Here is a 22745-nt window from a genome sequence, read left to right as displayed (position 1 = left end):
ACCTCAAAGCTAATTTAAAAGCAGCCTGCAGGTTTGGTTAATGCCAACAAACACATCAAGACCATTCAACAAATAAAATGGCTGGAGGATTCAACGCAATTTCAGAATGATTTAAACCTGGAAGGAACAGATTCCTGAATTAAAGAACTGAACAAATAGAAGTCAATATAAACAGTTTTAAAATTTCAGATATGGATTTTTACTGTCTTTTACCCAGTTCATTTTCACAAATTAAAAATATATAACTAAAACTTGTTTACCACAATGACTCAGATTGAAATCACGTCAGAAACAGAACATGCTGTACTCACATATTGACAAAGAACTTAATGTACATATGATGCATGATTCAAGCCTTGAGAATGATTTCCTTTTCTAGTTTTGTCTTAAATGCAGCAAAAGTTAAATCAAAAGTCACAAAATCATGAGAGAGCAAAAAGGTTTTAATTATTTAAGTCAATACCTGGTGCACAGAATTGTCTCTCTGGTCGTTAGCACTACAGGAATGCTGGAGTATTGGCCTTCCCCGTGGTACTCTTCTCTCGACGTTGGGTTTCATTGACTTCAATGAAACCAGGGTTGATAATGCAGCAACCACTTAGCACCTTCAGAAAAAGATTGGGGTGGAATTTTGTCTTTGGTTGAATTCATATTTAGTCATAAGACTAAAATAATTCTTGGCCATAATTCCTCAGTGTGCTAAATCCCAGGTTCAGACTTAGACCCCCATGCAAGTTTTTACTTTATTCTTTAGAAAAATGAAAACAAGCAAGCAAAAATAACCCACTAGGTACCATGCTTAAAACACTCAATACATGTTAAAGTGAACATGTATTTGGCATACAAACTAAGATTGAATTATAAAACGTAGTTCTGAGAGAAATTTAATTCTTGTACATGACAGACTCCTTCCAGTTAAGATTCTGAATTTCAAACATGGGTGCAAGTTTATATATATTCCTCTACATGTTAATTTATACAAGACACATGCTTATAACCATTTTATCTGAAATATTTTTTAAAAAAGAACCTTTCCGATTCACTGCTAACACAACAGAATATGGGATACAATATTCAATACTGAGTCAGAATTTTTAATTTTAATCAAAAGCATTTTATTTTCCAAGCAAATATGCCCTAAATATCCTTGTGATCGATATTACATCATTCTTTACATCAGCCCCTTCGTGTACTGGAAACAACCTCCATCCCAGAGACCTCAGTGGATAAACTAAATTGACATTTCAATGGAGTTATGAAAGAATGCTGCCAAGTTGATTATGATACTTTTTTTGTGAGAGATTAAATCGAGGTTCCACCTACTCTCCAAGATGAATGCAAAGGATCCCATGGCACTAATTCTACTAAAAGCAATCTATTCCAGTATCTTGGCCTATATTTTTCTTTAGAACTAAAATCATATAATTATAACCTGCTACTCATTGTATGTAAACTAGCTGCCATGCTTTCAACAACAGCAGCTATAATTTTTAAGAATCTCTGGTTAAAATTTAAACTGCTAAGACATCCCAAAATAGCAAAATATTCTAAATAAAAAGTTTCCATTTTCAAACCATAACGAAAAAGAAATGCTTAATGATAGTTCATAGTTTAAAAAAATCAGGGGTAGGGCAAATGAATATTATAACTGAAAGTTTTTTAAACTACAGGAAGCAATCAGCATATATGATTCAGGAATTCAAAATACAGTAAATTGTGTGTTTTAACTATCCAATCAAACAGACCAAATATTTAGTCAACAAACTACTAACTGTATACTGTACATTTCGTAATATAACATATTCGTTTCTATGTATTATGTGACTTGGTCAATAGAGAACATCAGCAAAGTTCAGTAAATTTATTATCAAATTACATACATGTTACCATATACTACCTCAAGATTCATTTTCTTGCAGGCATTTACAGAAAAAATACAATAAAATTTTACAATATACTATACATAAACAAAGATTGCCAAACAACCAATGTGCAAAAGAAGAAAACTCTGCAGATGAAACCAATATTGAGAACACGAGTTGTAGAGTTCTTAAAAGTGAGAGTCTGTAGGTCACAGAACCAGTTCATAGTGGTGAATGTTATCCATGCTGCTTCATGAGCCTAATGGTTATAGAATAATAAGAGTTCCTGAAACTGATGTTGTGGGACCTAAAGCTACTGAAACTCCTGCCTAATGGTAGTAGCAAGAGGAGGGCATGGCCTGGATGGTGGGAGTCATTAATGATAGATGCTGCTTTTTTGTGATAGCATTCTATGTAAATATACTCAACGGTGAGGAGGGCTTTGTCTGTGAAAGACTGGGCTGAATCCATCAACTTCTGTGGTCTTTTCCATCCCTGAGCATGGTAATTTCCATCCAAGTCATGGTGCAACCACTTAAGGGTACTCTGCCCTGTGCAGCTATTAACATTCTTGGTGAAATGTTGAATCTACGCAAACTTCCAAGAAAGTAGAAGCTTCTTTGTGATACTTACGAGCTGGTCAAAGGACAGATCCTCCAGAGAGACATCTGACATCTTTAGCTCCATCACACTGAACACTGGTACCCCCAGGCCATTGCTGCTCACACTGCTGATGCACACCTGCACTACTAGAGTCAGCTCTAAAAACATCATTAAGTTCACTGATGACACAACTGTGGTTAGAGATCAGCAACAATGATGAGTTGGCACACAGAAAGGAGATGGAACGGCTTGTAGGCTGGTGTGAACACAACAGACTTCAGTCTCAAAGTGATGATCGAGAACTTCAGGAAGGTGGAATCTGGCCACTCCCTACTGCACATCAACATTTCCTCCATGGAGAGTCAGAAGCACCAAATTCGTTGGAGTGCACATCATGGACAATCTCACATAGTCCCTCAACACCTCCTCTTTAGTCAAGAAAAAATCTGTAGCGTCTCCACTTCCTGAGGGGATTGAGGCAAGTGAAGTTCTCCACGCCCATGCTAACCACATTCTACCAAAGCACCATTGAGTGTCCTGACCTGCTGTTATCATCGTTTGATGTGGAAATTCCAAGGCATCTGATCGCAAGACCCTGCAATGAATTGTGAGGACTGCTGAATCACTGGGGGTCTCTCTCACCACCCCTATACAGGACACATACCAGAAGTGCAGAGTTTGCAGAGCCCTCAGCATTGTGAAGGACCACACCCATCCATCCCACAATTTCTTCGACGTCCTACTGTCAGGAAGGAAGCACTGCAGTACAAGAACAAGGACAGTTCTGCTGGTAACAGCTTCTTCCACCAGGGTGAGAGATTGCAGAACACACTGCTGCCACCCAGTACACATTATGACAGCACAGTCACATATTTACATGTTGTATATTTAACTATATGTCATATATGCACTTTATCTACTTTTACATGTACAGAATATTACCTGTTAATATTATTGGGTTAACATTAATATTGTTTTATATGCCATATTTGATATATGTACAGTTGTTTTGCACCTTGGTCCCAGAGAAACATTTTGTTTAGCTGTTGCCAAGGTATTTAAAACCACTAACCCTCTTCACCTAAGTTTCTCTAATTTTGACTGGCGCTTGGACCTACAGCTTGCTTTGGTTTAGCTGACATTGGGTGGAGGTTGTGGCAGTACTCAACCAGACTTTCAATCCTACTTTTATGTTATCAGCAAACAAATACAACATTGGAGCTGTACTTAATTGCACAATGCTAAGAATAAAGTGAATAAAGCTGGGTTCACACAGCCCTATACTGTACCTGTGCAGAGTGAGAGTGTGGAGATATTTTTGCCAATCTGTTCTAACCAGGCTCTGCCAGTGAGGAAATCAATGAATCAATGATTCAGCTGCATAGGAATATTCCTCTGCACCTTCCAGGGGTCAATTCCATGTTAGTAATAATTGCATTAAAATAAATTATTTAATCAGTCCAAATCCTAAGCACCAACTACCCAAGTAGTTTGTGAATGTTCCCTTTGGTCATTTTTTTGCCTATCATATTAATTTTGTGCTCTCTGGTTATCACCTTTTAACTACAGCAAACAGATTCTTTTACTTAATCTAGATAATCTTTGCAACAAAAAACACACACAGATCTTACTAGTCTCCAAAGAGAACAACCCTAGTTTCCCCAGTCTATCCATTTAATTATGAAACTTAATCTATTGATACAAACCTATTCCTTTTAATTTTGCATGCTTTTTAGGGAATAAAGTTCACTGGTTTAGCACAACTTACTGGAGTTTGTATTCTGTACTTCTATTTCTATGGGAGTATAGCAAGTAATATGTCTGTCTAAATAGGCAGAAAGCAAACTACCAATGACAGGAGTCTTAATAATCAGTTGACACAGAATTAAAGATGGTCGACAAAGAACCAGTGGCAACACGTGGGAAAATGTTTTATACACTAGGTAATGACCTGGAAATCATTGCCTCAAAGGGTAACAAAAGTAGATTCAACTACATTGTCAAAACACAATTCAATAAAGAAATACTGACAGTCATGACAAGATTTCCACTAGGGTGTTTCAAAGCACTTGACAGTGGGGGGAAAAAAATGAGATAATTGGGAAACAGGATCAACTATGTGGCTCCTTCAATGATCCAGCACAGGTAAAAACTGATCAAATTGCCTTCTCCAGTGAAACATCATTTCATGACTGAACTCAAGATTTGAGGTCAGTATAATATACAATTAGAACCTTTTAATTACTAACAAACTTCCAATGCACCTGCTGTTCCACATATTCAATCCACCTGCTTTCATTTCAAAGCACTGTATTGCCATGAAGATTAGTGACTTGGAAATTCTTACAGTATGCTTATTCCAGTATTAATACAATGTTAGTAATTTCCTTGCCCTATTTCAGAAACTACGTATTGAAATAAAGTTTATTTGTTGCAGCCAGTTCAAAACATTGCTCATTAATCCCTTACATAATGCTATTTTGTTTCAGAAATGAACATTTTCTACATCAGCATTTTTCTTCAGGAAATAGTGGCTTCCAGTTAATTGGGCCATCAGTTAATCGAGGCAACCACTTATTTGGAACAGCTCTTAAAGAATAAAAACTGATCATGAAAAATGGCTGGAATTCCCTTAGTTTATTTGGGACACTATGCCACTTAATGTGGACAGGAGAATGTTGTTAAACGGTTTCTCACTACTGTCTTTCGTGTGCACTTGTGTGGCTATTAGCCACTACACCATCGTGCTTATGTTTGTTCAAAGAAGTGATTTTTGTCACTGATAGTTGGTGAGAAATATCAGAATTGTTTTACTCACTGCGGTTTCAAACATTAAGGCTTGGAGATGCCAGAAACTGCTGGGAGTGAAAATCAAACTATTTCATACTTCAGCAATTAAGAAATTATGAAGAATCGAGCTATTGAAAATCATCTTTAATGTTACATTGAAAATGAAGATTTGGAGGATGCAATTGTTGAAAGCTTTGTATGAAACCAGTCTCTTATCTACACCAGGTGTCTGAGCTCATTTTATTCATTTATAGTCAAAAGAACATGGCAGCGTACACTGCATGAACTCCATCAATAACTTAGGAACTACTACGGGTTGAGCAAGCCTTATCCAAAAGGTTTGGGGCTGCAAGTGTTTCGTATATGTATGTGTGTATACACACATCTTATACATACACCCTGAAGCATGTACATATACCCTAAATGCAGCACCAAACACTAGAACATCAGGACTGAGAAACATAAGGGAGAAGGTACACCACCATTGACATTGTGAGATGGAACATCAGAAGCAGTAGAGGGATCTGGAAGCGAATGCTCTCGGGATAAGGAGGCATTGTGCTGGACAACTTTTTAAAATGCTTCTTCCAGTGTCGCCTGCCTCATTAACAAGGGTTTTTGTCAAAGCAATCTTTCTTTGATTTTATAAACTGATATGATTTCTTGTTCTGTTATGAATGTACATCACCACAGCCCTTTAATTTCTCTGCAGCTTTGTGATCAGCACTTTATCACAAATCCTTGAAAATTTAATGCCGTGCCTTTTCTTAAATTTCTGCAACTAGTCTGCTGCAGTCACAATTAACTTCAATCTTCAGTTTGTTATGATAGATCTGTGCTTGTTTCATGATCAGCTTACCATTAAGCAGCATACGTTCACTCTGACACTGACAAACCCACTCTTTCAATACACAATAAGATCTTCATTTTTCACTTTATGCAGTGCTCTCATTAACTCCTCATTACTTTTAACATAGCATTTTAAGAATTTCTCCTTGTTTCTTAAGGTTGTAGATGGTGGTCGCTCCAACAGCATACTCTTAACAGATGCTTCACACTTACACCACTGTCAAATTTTTCCAAAGTTTTTCCTCTTCCTTTTCACTATTACCCTTGGGGAAAACTACAGGCCTTTTTGACATGCTCAACACCTTCATAACACAGAGCAGAGAATAAGCACATAACACATGGCAATCACCGTGAGTAATGAATGAAGGCCTAGCTACATTGAAAACAGGGTCACACTCAGGGCATGCAATGTCAATTCTCAGAACTATCTGTGGTGTGCAGAAACTTGTGCATCACCTGGAAATCTTCCCAATGCCTTGTGGTATTTTGCATTTGTGACATCATGTCAACGCTCAAAAGAATTACAAATACTTTTGAATTTTTGGGTAAGGGGTGCTTAATCTGAACAGTTTTATAGCATAATAGCAGTATTGGTGGTGTTCTAATTTGTTCTGTATTTCAGTTAGATACATAATGTTACTCCGTTTGTCTTTTTTTTTAAAGCACCTTTTTAACTATTTCCATGAAACTCTGACTAACTGGGGCAGCCGCTTAACTGGGCCAAAATGTACTCGTCCCAATTAACTGGAAATCACTCTACTAACTTTTTTTTTTACAATCCAGTCTAGCCAAATGCCCTTTTCATGTGAATGCAAAAGTTACATTTAACATATATGAAAGTTCCTCACTTTTACCAGTTGAGTCATACTTTATTTTTGTAAATACACAGTAAGAAGTGAAATGTCATGAGGCTGCAAAGATCCCTGAAGGAAAGCTTCTGAAAATAGATTGTCTCCTACTTTAAAGAATGCAGGCACACAAGTTTTGCTGCTACACGAATCTGAAGTATCAACCAAACACAAGTATACATTCACACTTGCAACAGGTATTTGGCTTTATTATAGAGTTCTCAAAACTACCAGGCATTCATACTACTGCATTCAACAGGAAAGAGCAGATGACTATATGACTGAAGAAATGGCGTGGAGGAAATGTCTTAAGTCACTGGAAACCTGTTGTGGGGAAGCTGGAGTATGCACAAGCTGGATAGCTTGTAAATAGAGATGGGCCAGTACTCAACTACCTTGAGAAATGAAACTGGCAGGTAGCGGAAGTGTCAACAAAGGAGAACTTTGGAACAGTGACCATAATTCTGCAGATTTCCAGTCTGTTATGAAAAGTGGTAAGATTGGTCTACAAGTCAAGGTCTTGAAGTTTGGTGAGGGGTGGTAGCCGGGAAGGATGATTTCAATAGCGCAAGGGTGGACGGAGAACATAGAAATCTACAGGCACTTCAGCCCACAATGTTGTGCCAACCATGTAATCTACTCTAGAAACTGCCTAGAATTTCCCTACCACATAGCCCTCTATTTTTTCAAGCTCCATGTACCTATCTAAGAATCTCTTAAAAACACTATGATTCTGCCTCTACTACCATTGCTAACAGTGTATCCCACACACCCACTACTGTGTGGAAAAACTTCTCTGACAGTCCCTTTGTACCTGCTTCCAAGCACCGTAAAACTATGCCCCTTCATGTTAGCCATTTCAGCCCTGGGAAAAAGACTCTGGCTATCCACACAATCAATGCCTCTCATCATCTTAAACACCTAACAGGTCACCTCTCATCCTCTGTCGCTCCAAGGAGAAAGGTCAAGTTCACTCAACTTATTCTCATAAGGCATGCTCCAAACCTGAACCTGACAAAAAACAGACCAGAAGCAGATACTTACAGGTAAAATGAGATCTGACAAACGGGAGTTTTCAAGAAAATTTAGAGATTGTTGACCCCAGGCCAACAGGACCATGAAATATCCTTGGCAAAAAAAAAAGGAAAATCCCAAGATATTTATAAGTATACTCGGAGCAAGTGGATAACCAGGAAATGTGGGTACCAATAGAGACCAAATGGATAATCTATTTGTAGAGCCAGGTAATATGGGCAACGTCCTAAGTGAATATTTCTCATCAGTATTCACAAAGGAGAAAAGCACAGATGATAGTGATTTCAAAGTGTATGTTAATGGTCAGTAGCAAGTCAGTATTAAGAAAGGGAGGTATCAAATGTCATGAATGCATGAGTGTAGACACTATGGTTGAGATCTATCCCAGGATACTAGCTACAGGAAGCAAGGGAAGGGATAGCTGGTACCCTGATGAAGATTTTTTTCATCTTCATTGAGGTACCACAAGACTGCAGAATAGATTATGTTGTTTATGTATCTGAGAAGGGCAGCAAGGATAGCTGAGTTATTACAGGCCAGTGAGCTGTGGTTGAAAAATTTTGGAAAATTTCTGGTCAGATCCGAAAGATGTTTTGAAGACATGCGTGCAAGGGGATCAAAGTGAAGAAAAAGGTAACAAGGAAGTACAGTTTTTAAACAGCTGAATTAGCACAGCTGCTACTCAAAAGCTATTAAGTTTACCAGGATGGAGGTTGAAGCAGAAAGATAACACTGGTAAGGGCCCATATCTTCTAAACCTTTCCAATCCATGTACCTGTCCAAGTACCTTTTAATTGTTGTTAATGAACCTGCATGAACCACTTCCTCTGGTATCTCAGTCCATATAATGACTGCTCAGTCTCAGTGAAAAAGTTGCCTGAGGTTCCTATTAAATCTTGTTCCTCTCACCTTAAATCTAGGTCCTCCAGTTATCAATTCCCCAAGCCTGTGAAAAAGTCTGTGCACATTAACCAAGTCTTCCAGCATTTCTCCCATCACTAATGATGATACATTCAACTAGAGCTACCACAATTTGCACTGTAGTTTCACAGGGTTTTTGGAAGTAACTAATCAGGCTTTGGAGATTTATCTACCTTTAAGTTTTAAGACATCCAACACCTTCTCTACTTTAATGCAGATTACTAGCCAAGACTTCCATTAACCATCAAGTTATGTCCTTATGTCTCTATCCACAGTAAAGTCCTTGCTCATCTCCTGTGACTCTAACAAAGATGTCCACTTTGGTCTTTGATGGGGCTCTATTGTCTCCGTAGTCTTTTTATCTTTATACACTTAAAATCTAATTGATTTCTCAATTTTGTCTGTTAAAGCTTTATCATGCCCCCTTTAGCCTTTCTGATTTTGTTCAAGTTTGTCATCTGACTGTACTCTCCAGACCACAGTACACCCACAAAAAATATCACACATAGCACACAGGAAAATATTACCACAAATAAGTTAATAAAATTTAATTCAAAGTGCAGGTGGTGCATAGCACAGGTGACAGTAAACAGCTCAGTGTCCTAGTGACAAGACCTCAATGGTGGCAGGATATTTCATTAGTCTCACAACAGTTACCAGTCTGGCAGTCCAGTCCTGATGCTCCTGTACTTCTTTCTTGGAAGTTGTGGGTCAAAGAGATTGTGGGATGTGTGGCAGGGTTCCTTAATGCTTCAGGCCCTTTGTATACAAGGCTCCTTGTAAATGTCTCAAATAGGGATAGGGAAACCCCAATGATCCTCTTGGTGATTTTTGTTATCCTCTGTAGGGTCTTGTGGTCTGATGCTTTAAAAATATTGTAATGTGGCGACACATTTCCTGGCACATCCGAACCGGCTCACAATTAGATAGCCTACGGGGGTTTGCGAGCACAGAGCTTTGGAGCCTCTGCGCCACGGGGGGGCAGGTTGAGGGAGGCTTAAAAGTGAGGCTGAGGATTTTGAATAAAGTTTTTTTCCTTCGACTGCAGTTACCAACTCCGTGTCATAATTTTAGCACTGCGTGTAGCACACCGCTACAGTAACCCTATACTCCTGGAGGGATTCACTTAATTTCAGCTGCTTATACCTGACCCATGGCTCCTCCTTAACTGATCAAAGCCTCAATATCACTTGTTATCCAAGTACCCAACTTCTGCCAGGCTTGCCTTGCACTAACAAACATCCATATTTTCAATTCTCAAACTCTTAACTTTTAAAAGCCTCCCAATGCCAGATGCCCCTTTGCCTCAGAACAACTTACTGAATCAATTTTTGAAACTCCTGTCTAATTGTCAATATTTGCCTTGCCCAAATTTAGACCTTTAAGCTATGGACCAGATCTGTCACTTTCCATAACTAATTTAAAATTAATAAAACTATGGACACTGGTCTCAAAGTCCCTTCCCACTGACACCTCAGTGACCTGTCCTGCCCCATTTCCCAAAAGTAGGTAAAATTTTACCATCTCCTACATGGGGCCGTCAAAGTCTTGTATGAGAAAACTTCCCAAACTCATTTAATAAATTTCACCCCAACTTAGCCCTCAACACGATGGCAGTCCCAGTCTATAATCAAGTAAGTTAAAATCCCCTACTCTGACAATCGTGTTATTCTTGTGAGTTCCTCTAATTCCCATCTCTATTTAGGAGACTCTAGTACAACCCTAACAAGGTGGTCTCCCCCTTCTCAGCTCCACACAAAGCCACTTGATGATCTCTCAGTAATTTTATATTGGACTATCATGTTCTCAATTAGAAATGCAACTCCCTCTCCTCTCTTTTTTCCTCCTCTATTCCACTATAAAATGCAAGACTAGGAGTAGAATTAAGCGATTTGGCCCATTGAGTCTGCTCCACCATTTCTTCATCGCTGATTTATTATCCTTCTCAACCCCATTCTCCTACTTTCTCCCCCCATAACCTTTAACACTCTTACTAATCAAGAACCTATCAACCTGTTTTTTAAATATACTCAACCTAAAGGACTCATATCCACATAAATTTAGCTGCCAGTCCAGTCTCTACTTTATCCATGTTTCTGTAAATGTTATAATATGGCAGACCAATATATGCATGCCTTGAGTTCATCCATCTTAGTTGTCAAGCTTCTTGCATTGAAATAAATAATTTTATCAGAGTCTTTCCTCACTCCCTGCCATGTTACTGCTTGGCAGGTCTACTGATCTAACTGTCATTAAATTCTTTCTCATTTCTGGCCTTCCATCAGCCTCACTTCTGCTTTGGATCCCACCCACCTACCAATCTAGTTTAAGCCATCCTTAGCAGCACTAGTAAATCTGCCTGCCAATATACTGTTCAAGTGCATCACATCCCTCTTGCACAGGTCATTTCTATCCCAGATGAGACCCCAACGGTCCACAAATTTAAATCCCTGATCCCTGCACCAACTTCTTAACTGTGCATTCATCTGCAATATCCTCATATTCCTACCCTTACAAACACTTAGCACTAGGAGATTATTACTATCCTTGAGATCTTGCTTTATATCTTTTCTTAACACGTTACATTCACTCCACAGGACCTCATCCCTTTTCAACCTATGTAATTTGTAACACAAATTACAACAGGCTGAGAACAAACAGGCTGTTCTCCTGTTTCATGAGAAATGTTCTGCAACCACTCAGGCATCCTTGCAGGTGAGTAATACACCATTCTAGAGCTCCTCTTGCAGTCAGAGAATCTCCTGTTGGTCTCTCCATTAAGTCTCATATCACCATAGTCCTTTCTGCCGTCAGCCTTCTCTGTTAATCCTCAGAGTCAGTCCTGGCTGCTGCTTTCTCCTGACGTTTAAGGGCAATGGCCACAGCAGAATCTTGCACTCCATCTACCCCTTCTGCCTTTCCTAGTGGAAAGACTACTACCTGCAGCCAGGTACAACCACCTCACTGAAACACTTACACATGATGCTCTCAGCATCCTGGATAATCATTAATGTATCAAGCTCTAGTTCCATAGCACAGTTACTAGGAGCTACAGCTAGTCACTTACACCAAGAGTAGTCCTCACAGTCGTAAGTTCTCCCTGCAGGACAAGCATACCCCTGTCCTAACTGCCATCTTAATGCACAAATCGATCCTGGTGAATCTGCTCAGTGATCTGTGCATATTTGGAACTCCTCATTACGTTTAAAACAGATAGATTTCAAATCAGTAAAAGCATCAAAAATTATAAATAAAGCTCAGTAAGCTCAGCTCAGACAGTCCTATTGAATGGCTTTACAAAGAGGCTGCTTCTTCTGCATTCTGCCCTTCAAGGGTCATGTAGGTTACCATCCCTACCTATTTCGCCATCAATTAAGCATAGGCTCCCAGAAAGTTTTGGTAAGAAGTGAGCCAGGAGAATGTTAATCTGAATGTTGTACCTTTTTAAGGATTGCTTCTTGAAGTCAGACATGCAAGTTTTGTACCCCCTCTTTTATGAGATGACATTTTCCTTTATTCTTGGTAGTTTCTGACTAGATTAATGTGAAGCTATTTTATGCATAACTGCTGTTCACACAAGGCTTATTAACTCCAAAGAGGACTCTGCTGAAACCATTCACTGGAAAGGTGGCTGGGTTCCCAGTCTGGATCAATCTACTTGTGACTTGCACAATATTCTGTCCCATACGCACAGGGAAGTTGGACTTGATCATTTAAATAATGTTCAGTTTGATCCTTCAGAATCATTAAAAGCTGTTATTTTTCCCCCAAAAAAGAACCAACCCTAGTAACATAATTCTATTCACATGGCACAATATTAAAGTTTGGACATTATACTGATATTTACATCATCTGGCCAATCCAGACAGAATGAAAAGCGGCAAAGTGTACAAACTGTACAACTTCTGCCCCAAAAAAATCCTCACTAACAACAGGTGTCCTATTACTGTCATTGCATCAGTCAAGGCTGCAAAGATTGCACTGTGTGTGAAATACAATATGTGTATCAACTTTCCATTTTAATACTAGTTTGTTAAGAACTTCAAACTTATTTTATCATTTATTGAAACCTGTAGTGACATAAATTTCAATATTTGTATATTTGTAAAATTATGCAAAATAACTATACATAGTTCACAAAATCTGTACCTCATTACACCTAATAGTTGTATTAACTTCTATTTTGAACCATATGCATTCACTATTCAAAAAAAGGTGTAAATTCATTTCTGTAAAATAAAAACACTAAATCCATTATCTGCAAGTCTTTTCAATCATTTTAATAGCATGGAGTAATTTCATCAGATTTGATACTTTACAAAAAAATTTCAGGGTGTTCCATCCCGATTTTGTGTCGCAGAGGAAGCAATGTGCTTTATTAGAGTAATATGGTAAATGGCTAGCACCATCAGGAATGAACAAAAACTATCTTTATAACAGTATAAAACATGGAGATTCAAAAAAAATGTTTCAATATTCACACAAAGCAAAAAAGTCTTCCTATTTGGCAATATATTTTTGTAACTTGACTACTCCCTGAAAGTAGTTTATTCCCCCCCCCCCCCCCCAATAACTGTTGAAGTGATCTGTGGAAAAGTCTGGCCATTGCACTACAGGTCAAATTACTGTTGTCATGATGCAGACTCTATATTGAGGATGATTAAGTGGAGATTGGACACCCACTTTTCATAGGCTATTTTAAATGGAATCTTAAGATTCTGATTCACTACTGATGCTTTATGCCTGACTCCCAGGGACCACCTACATTTGTCTAATTAAGCAAGCATTAAAAAATTAGCACCTCATCTTCTAATCAGATACTTCTGAGCATCTCATGCTCAATGCTAAATTCAACAATTTTGGATGAAAATAGCAAACTTGTCTTTTGGCACTTCTTTTACTCTTTATTTGCCTTATATTGGGCGAATTTTCAATGTTTTATTACTCCTTTTATCATTTAATCTCTTCTTCCATCCTATTTTCATCCAATTTTTAAAGACTCCTAAATGTAATTATCTGTCCAGTTTTGACTAAAGTCACAAGCCTGGAATGTTAATGATCTTTCTTTATTCCACCCCAGTCGCTGCCTGGCAGGAATTTTCAGCACTTTCTGGTTTTGCTTCAATCAGGTTTGAACTGTGCAAATTACAGGAGACCAGCAATGACAGAAAGGAGAAAGCTGATTCGCCAAAAGGTGTCAGTCTGGTTGGAAAGCAATGAACTGAAATGGGGAAATGCGCCTGTAGTGTGTACTGCGGATACAGATAAAGTATAAAGATAAAAATTTCGGAGAATGTACAATAAGAACGCTAGTGATCAATTACTTTGGAATGGGTACAGACGGATTTCACATACCCAAAGCTCCTTGCTCGATGGTGATGACTATCTCGTCCATCAAGACCATGCGAAACTCTACCTCCTCCTCGGCGCATTTTTGGCGGAGAGCGCGTTCGATCTCCTGCTGAGGGTAATCCTGCAGGATCCTGCGATCTGTCACGAACCAGACGCGGGCGGACATGACTCGCACAACAAAACGGTCAGCCCAAGAGCGAGCGAAGAGGGGGGAAGATTAACAGAGGACGGTGTTCGGGGAGTGGGAGGCGGTGATTGATGAGGAGCGGAGCCAGCCTGAGGCAACGGTCTGGGATGGAGCGACGGAGGGGCGGGCGCCACTTCTCCGCCCGCGGGCTCCGGTCCTCCTCAGTCGCCCAGGGCGAAAAAGACAGCCTGTGAAAGTGAGGGATGGGAGGGAGGAGGAAAGAGAGAGAGGAGAGGGGAAAAAACACGCAATCGTTAAACCGGGAGTAGGTGTCAGTCCCGACCCGCAGTAACTGACTAGGGGGAGGGGGAGGGAAAGGTGGAGGTTATGGGGATGGGGGTGGAGTAAAGGAAACGGTTTCTATTCACTCTCTCCCCTCAATTACATTAAAGAGAAAAATTTCGAACCGCCTCAAGTGAAGGGTCGTCCCCTCCTTCCTTCGATGCCCTTTAATGGGACGGATAACGGTTATTTCCTTTGTTCGACAATGTTTAGGCGACTTTCTCTCTCCGGTGGTGCGAGAGCCTCCTCGGTCGCTCGACTACCGCGGACCGCGCCGGGCTCCTGCCTCCCTCCTGCCCCGGTTTTGTTGTGAGTTGGGCGACCCGTGGGAGGGAGGCGGGGCGCGACAGCGCGGCGCGGCCGGGCTGGGGAGGGGGGCGGGAAAGTGGGTCAGCGGGCGAAGCAGCCGTCCAGTGCGCAGGCGCCCAGCATCCCTGTGGAATTTCCACCCCCCCCGGCTTGAAGCGCGATGTAGAATCGTCCCCACCCCCCCCCCCCCCACGCGCCGGGCGCTCGCGCTCGTGTCTCTCTCTCCCCCCCCCCCCCCCCACCACCGCCGCGCTCTTCCACGCGTGAACGGGTGCGGGCACCTGAGAATTCACGCACGCGCCCTCCCGTGGGGGGGGGGGGGGTGCGCATGTCAATCAAAGCCTCCCTTCGTTTCCTTCTCTCCCCCACCCGCTCACCACTTTAAAGAGAAACTGACCCTCACGTTTCTGTGCACTTCGTGAACGTGCGCCCCTCCTCCATTCACTGTGTGGGCATACCCGGGGTACTGGAATGTCGACGTCTTACCCGTCACTTAGTGCGCTAGCGATTTCGACAAAAGATCAGCGCATTTTGATGCATCTACCTGCTTAAAAAATTAAACTGGCTCTGCAACTCACTGCTGGCTTCCGATCAACGCTGACACGTCTGGGTGACAATTCGCGTGGTTGCAGCCTCCTCTGTGGGCGGGGACGTCTCGGGTGTGCGCTTCTCTGGAACGAGAAAAATAGTCCTCGCTCGATCGCAGGGATTTTGCGTGTGTTTGGTATGGAGACAGTGAATGTAGCGTCTAGTCCTGGGAACCGGGCAGAACTCGCTGTAACCAGATACACGGAAGGATGTGGTATTCGGTAGAATATGCCGGAATAACGACGTAGCCTCAGACAATTTACAATACGCATATTAAATACATACACTGTAGATACGTTATTTTTGTTGCATGCGAATTTTCCCGATAGAAACCGTAATCAAATTTTTAAATGTGACATTGTTCTGATGGTTGGTGTCATTGTGTTTCATACGATTTGGATCGTTGAAACATGGCAACGCGGGGTAATTATCGCCACTTACCTGTGCGAGATATGCAGAGGTATCGTTAAATTGAACTCAATTCCTCTTCAAAAAAATTGTTGTAGCTGCCCTTCCATCGAATCAAGAATTGTCTTTAGTTTCTTTTTTTAAATAAAGCAACGATATTAGCACCAGTAACAATAAAAGGTAGCTTTTTAAAAACTTAAAACCAGAAGCGTTCTGATGAAGAGATATCGACCTGCTGCCCGACCTGCTGAGGATCCCCTGCATTTTCTATTTTCATCTCGGACCTTTAAGTGTTTCAGGAGAGGAGTCAAGTATAAATTCTAGAGATTATAACAAGGACAAGTGAACAAATCATTGCAAATACGGAATAGGAGATGTGTGCAAAGCCAGTCCAGAAGCAGATTGACCCCAGGAACACTGAAAATTTTAAGAAGCATACAGGAGATCGGTAGAGTGTAAAGAAAAACAGTTAACGTTCCGGGTTCTTTGTCAAAACTGATAAAAAGGAGATGTTGCAAGGCTGGAGGGTGTTACAGAAAAGGAGGAGGAACTTAAAGAAAATAAGAGTTTTAAGTGCAAACAGGAATGTTGGAAATTAGGTGGCATCTGTACACAGTTCATGTTTCAGGTCCAGGATAACTTGGAGAAGTAAGAAAACAGGCATATTTTAAGTAATAGAGAATGTAAGTAATGGGGTAAAAAAAAACAAATTAGCTATCTGTGATAGGATGGAGACCAATGGTGATCCAAGTACGTGGTTCCCTGGAAGTATTATCACAGATAGAAGGTGGGGGGGGGGGGGTGAAGAAGGCTTTCTACACACTGCCCTTCATCAGTCAAGGCACTGAGCATAGAGTTTAGGATGTCATGTTGCAGCTATGCAGGACATTAGTAGGCCACATTTGGGATATTGTGTAGTCCCTGTCCTATAGAAAAGGTGCAGTTGGAAAGAGTACAGGGGAAGATTTAAGAGCTACTGAGACCCGCTGTGCAAGTTGAGGTCTTTTTCAATGGACCATACGAGAATTTATACACTTTTTATAAAGGTGTATGAAATCATGAGGGATATAGATAGGGGCAATGCAGGCAGTGTTTTTCCCAGGGTTGGGGATTCACAAGAGCGGAAGTTTAATGTAAGGGGGGGAGATGTGAAATGGGAACCTGAGGGGGCAACTTTCTCACATAGTGGAATGAGCTGCCAGAGGAAGTGGCTGAGGCACATATATGAACTTAGATAATGGGACTAGATCAGATCAGACTAGATCAGATGGCAGTCTTGTTCAACATGGACTCTGTGACTCTTGTTGCTGGCTGAGAAGGCTGGTGGCTTGTGACTGTATGGAATACTTCTGAAGTAGTTGAGGACAGAGGAGAGAGAAGTGTGGACCTATTGTGACACAAACTGGAAAGGCAGTTTATCTAAAATTGTTGAATTCGTTGTTGAGTCCTGTGGCTTGTAATGTGCCTAGTTGGAAGATGACATGTTATTCCTCAAGATTATATTCCTCTTTATTGGAAATGGCAGCACTACAATTTTTGTAGTAGTTGAAGTGATAGTGAGAGGGCATTTGGGAGATAAGATACTAATGCTGTATGTTTTATATTTAATGTTTCAGTAATTTTAAGTAACATTGTAAATGCCTTGATTAAGCATTCTTTGTTTACATAATTACTTGCAGATTGTACACAAAAGTACATGAATGGCATACATCATTATGGCACCACATCATGTGTGCATATATCGCAAAAAGTAAAAATGATTGAGACACATTTATCCCTGAGCTCCCTGTGTTTTTCTTTCCATTAGTTTTGGATTTATAAAACCTAACAGTGGAGACAAGTAAGTTTTAAAATTAACCCGAGACGACTACCTACCTATTGAAGTGCAGTGAGACGATTGAGTTTTTTTTTAAAAAGTGCAGGATGATGTTTGAGTTTGTAAAAAAAAACAGAACACGCTGTTTCTTTGCAAAGGGCTGAGGAACACAGTCGAGTTTTTAAAAGGCAGAAAATAGATGAAATTCATGGGTTCATCAACTGTGAATACGGGTGATAGTAATCATAATTTTTTTAAACAAAGCATAAATAGTTGGCTACATCAGAAAGATAGACATGTACAATTGCAAAAGAGGTAACTGGAATATGTAAACTGAGCAAATTGAGTAGTATATTGAAGCAAATGAAATATCCAGTGAAAAGTGAATGCCAGTTTTACTGAGTGTAATAGGTAGAAAAACATACAGTTTGCGTAGAAGCTTGACTGCTCCAGCCAAACCAGCCACAATGAGCTTTGCTGATATTGTGAAAGTAATGTAGGAACATTGAGAACTGAAACCATTTCTGATTGCAAAACATGTTAGGTCTCATAATTGGAATCATCAACAGCATGCAGATTGGTGTTCTATTTGAAGCTGCAACTTCACTTTTTATCTTTGTCTCTTTTCGGTGCAGTCCATTTATTTTTGTCTGCCCATTGGAAGGGGAGTCCATTTCAGAGTACGTGGCTGAATTGAAGAAATCATATGAACATTGCCATTTCAGTAATGGGCTTAACGATGCACTGGTAGATCATTTAGTTTTTGGGATCTTACAAGAAAGCATTTCAAAATAGCCCCTAACTGAAGCACAACTCACATTTAAAACAGCAGCCGGGGCACAGTTGAGTTGCAGCCAGGAATGAATGTGTAAAAAATTGCAACATCTAAACAGAAACTGGAACAAATTGTGCTACCATTGTAAAAGGAGCAAACCTACACAATGCAGGTTTAAAGATGAAACTGGCAGAAAATGCAACAAAGTAGGACACATACAAAGAGCACGTCAGGCAGACAGAAATAAATGGACTGCACAGAAAAGATAAAAAGTCAAGTTGCAGTTTCAAATAGAGCACTAATCTGCATGCTGTTGGTGACTGATTTAATAATGAGGAGTGCGATACCTGACTGCATAGCAGTGAGATTTACAATGTGAAAACTAACAATAGATAAGCAACATGTGAACAGCAAATTAATTAAAATGGAATTGCATTCTGGCTCCGCTCTTTCAGTCATTCCCCAAAATGAGTTTTGAATGGGATATCAAAGATACAGAACAGAAGCCTGCAGATATCCAGCTAAGAATTTATACTGGAGAAAAGATAACTCCCGTGGGCATGACATTCCTAACAGTGAATTGCAACAACCAAGCCACATTTGGCTTATATGTTGTAAAAACAGGGAGGCCAGCATTGGCTTAGACTAATACAACTTGATTGGCAATCCATCCGCCATTTGCATGCCACACCCCCTGCAATAGAATCAATTGAAAGCGAATTTAGAAAGATATTGGATAATGCTGGTTGACATCATGGGGCATAACAATTCACATCCAGCTAAAGCTATACTAAAAGACTGCTGGGAACATAATAATACAAATTATAATAGATTATATTATGGATCGGGGGATGCAGTAGCACAAAAATATGGTCTACACAAGCTGGAATATAGCCCTACAGTTCCATTATCTGATGTTCCTCCATGGCTCTTTACAATACATACAGTGGATATAAACCTGCAACAACTTTTTAAAAAGTCTAAATGTGGAATCAAACTGATAGAACAAGAATATATAGACTTGCATTTTAGAAACAAATTAGTAATATTTACGGATGGATCAAAAGACTCTAGGTCTGGCCACACAGGGATTGCAGTCTACATTCTTCAGTGCAAAACTAGCATTAGGAAAAGAACATCAAACCATTTATCAGTGTATACAATATAGCTAAACAATCACTCAAATCGTCTATAATAGAGGTCCAGATCCCTCTAAGCAAAGCAGAAGTCAAAAGCATTATAAAAACACGTATTGAGGAGACATGGCAGAAGCACTGGGATGAGAGTGAAACAGGGAGACAACTGTACAAAATACAAAGGCAAGTCCGATACCAAAGAATCTCAGGTGGCCATAGAAAGATAGAAGTGATCGTCAGTCGTTTAAGAATTGGTCACAGAAGTTTTAATTACACATTATACAAAATAGGGAAACATCCAACTGGGTTGTGTGAATACTGTAATCAACCAGAAACAGTTGAACATGCATTGATAAAATGTAAGTATGAAAGAGAAAGAGTGAAGATGATAGGAGCGCTTAAGATAAACAAAAAAAATTACTGTGAGTACAGAAGGCATTTTAGGTGGGAGTTCAAGAGAAACGTAGACCTATATCATGAAGTATCTGAAAGACTCTGGTTTATTATATAGAATTTAGGGAATGCAATTCTTTTCATTCCTCCTGTTTATCAAACGATCCACACTCCAGTCGAGTAGGTGGCAGTAATGCACCTTAAAGCTGGTTTGCCAACCGCCATAAAACAACAGAAGAAGAAGATGAAGAAGATTGGATAATGCTGCAGCAGTGTTCAGGGATGGCTGTCATGACCCCTTCGGACCGGCGAAGGACACCGGTAGGCGGCAGGTCTCGACGAACTTGAACATTATTATTAGAGTTCTTTAATGATTACTGTTATCATTAAGTTGCCACTGTTTTCGTCATGCGAATACGATTTCCCTATGCTTCCTGTTCTTAAGTGATTAGGTTTTGATTTTTGACCCGCACGAGTTTACTGTGTTTTATTTTCTATTCAAGGTTATTCTGGACCGGCGCTCTTCGCTGAGTGCTGGATTCCAGTTCTGTGTTCTCAAGTCCCGAGTAAGCGAACTCTTAGTTTAACTATTCCTTCTATTATTCTCCGAATAAATCGTCGTCGTTAGTTTCTGTTATGGAGCCCTGAGTTTACTTCGAACTGAGGTCGGCTCGCCTCAAGACCGTTACAGTAGGACTCAGACAGCTCTGGACCCAACGGAGAATTGAACAACTTCGCACGACATTGGCCTGTCGAGGACAGGTAGTTTGGACGGCAAAAGTAATTTCTGCAGGAGATACTTAACCTACACGGGAGATTCACGTTCCTCGGGGATGGAGTGTGGTTCCCAGTACTACCGTGGAGAGTGAATTAGCCTGCCGGCCTGGAACGGTACAATAAGAATCCCGAGTCTCGCTGCGTGTTCTTAAACCAATGCTCCTTGACTTTGAATTAAAACCCGCGTTCCCCCGGACGTGGGTGAGGTGCCCTGTATAATTTCCCTCCTCTCGGGTAGGGTCCTAATCAGCAACGGGTTTATGGGAGAAGGGTGCTCCAGCGTGTTAATGATAGAAATTTATTTCTGAGAATAATAAAGTGTGTTCTCTTTTATCTTGCCAGGGTTCAGAGGCAGACAGCAGACTCCTCCAGCCACGTCAGGGAACGTGGTCCGCGGCCGACTATTCCGCACCCGAGCGGGTGGAACAATGAGGCTCCGGTGGCTCCGTTTAGACGGGATTGCGACCAGGGACCAGATGGGGGATTTCGATGAATTTGTGAACATGACCATAAGACTCGACGACCGTATTACTGAAAGGAGGGAGAGAGGTAGCGAGTTTTCAAAACTTTGTGATACCTACTCCGGTTCCTCAATCCGATAACCACCGCGGATCCCCGCTGTCGACTCCGGAATAGCCCATACAACTTGAAAGAACCCAGGTGACCCCAGCGGAACCGGAGAGAGACGCAGGGGGCAGTGGCGTTGCTTATGTTGGGCAAGGCCGGCCGTTTCCAAGTCACCTGCCCCGGGTTATTGGGGAAATCTCCCAGGACTGTGCAGTGAGCGAGGAAATCCAACTATCTGAAGTCCGTCTCTCTTGCTCTCGTTTCGTCAAGGCCCGGAGTGGTTTAATGACTACCTTAATAATTAAGCCATCACTGTTTTTCGTGACGCTCGTTATGTGACTACGGTTTCCCTATGTTTCTCGTACTTAAAATGATTAGTTTTTGGTTTTTGACGCCCATGGGCTTCCTGTGTTTTATTTTCCCTTTAAGGCTTGCTGGACCAGTGCTCATCACTGAGTCCCAGATTCGAGTTCTGTGTTCTCAAGTCCCGAGTAAGTGAGCTCTTAATTTGATTATTCCGTGTATTATTCTCCGATTAAATCCTCGAGTTCTGAGTTTAGCACCTGGGTCTGCTCCGCTGAAGATCCTTTACTGCGGCCATGGGGAAACTCAAACGTATCGAAGGTAAAATGGCGTTAAATGAAAATGCCACAAAGTTTTGCAAAGAACATCCGGTTCCTTATACCATCCGTGATATCGTAGCCGGTGAGCTGGATCGCGTGGAGGCTGAAGGAATTCTTTCCAAGGTTGAGTGGAGCCCCTGAGCAACGCCAGTGGTCCCAGTAGCCAAGAAGGATGGGCCTGTCAAGACCTGAGGTGATTTTTAAGGTCACCATCAACCCAGTACTGAAAGTAGATCAATACCCTCTGCCCGGGATAGAGGACTTCTTTGCAAATCTTTCTGGAGGAGAACACTCAGTCAAGTGAGTCTGCAGATAGAGATGGAAGAAGAATCTAAAGTTTCTCACCACACACACTCACAAAAGGCTTTATCACTATAACAGCTTGTTTTTGGAGTAGCACCTGCACTCTGGCAGAAAGCTGTGGATCAGGTGTTGCAGGGCTGCTCAGGTGTCCAGTATTATCTGGTTTTGTTACCAGGTGCTCAGTATTATTTGGTATTGTCACCCAGGTGTCCAGTATTATCTGGTTTTGTTACCCAGGTGTCCAGCATTATTTGGTATTGTCACCCAGGTGTCCAGAATTATCTGGTTTTGTTACCAGGTGCTCAGTATTATCTGGTATTG

General features: G+C 40.8%; 1 protein-coding gene across 4 annotated transcripts in view; it reads right to left on the bottom strand.

Moving 5' to 3' along the window:
• The window catches only part of rimkla (ribosomal modification protein rimK-like family member A), a 74472-nt gene extending 58557 nt beyond the window's left edge, over positions 1-15915 (bottom strand). The window contains exons 1-2 of one of the 4 annotated variants that reach the window (XM_059951894.1): positions 15583-15915; positions 14264-14635 (exon numbers count right to left, since the gene is read on the bottom strand). In XM_059951894.1, coding sequence (XP_059807877.1) covers positions 14264-14426 — 163 coding nt within the window. In that variant the 5' untranslated portion in view covers positions 14427-14635; positions 15583-15915. The other 3 variants (XM_059951893.1, XM_059951895.1, XM_059951892.1) reach the window with 3 other exon arrangements.
• Between the last annotated feature and the right edge of the window lie 6830 nt (positions 15916-22745).

Source organism: Hypanus sabinus, chromosome 27 (assembly GCF_030144855.1).
Source record: "Hypanus sabinus isolate sHypSab1 chromosome 27, sHypSab1.hap1, whole genome shotgun sequence".
Taxonomy (NCBI): Eukaryota; Metazoa; Chordata; class Chondrichthyes; order Myliobatiformes; family Dasyatidae; genus Hypanus; species Hypanus sabinus.
The sequence above is the reverse complement of the archived record's forward strand: the minus strand, read 5'-3'. Positions and strand labels throughout refer to the sequence as shown.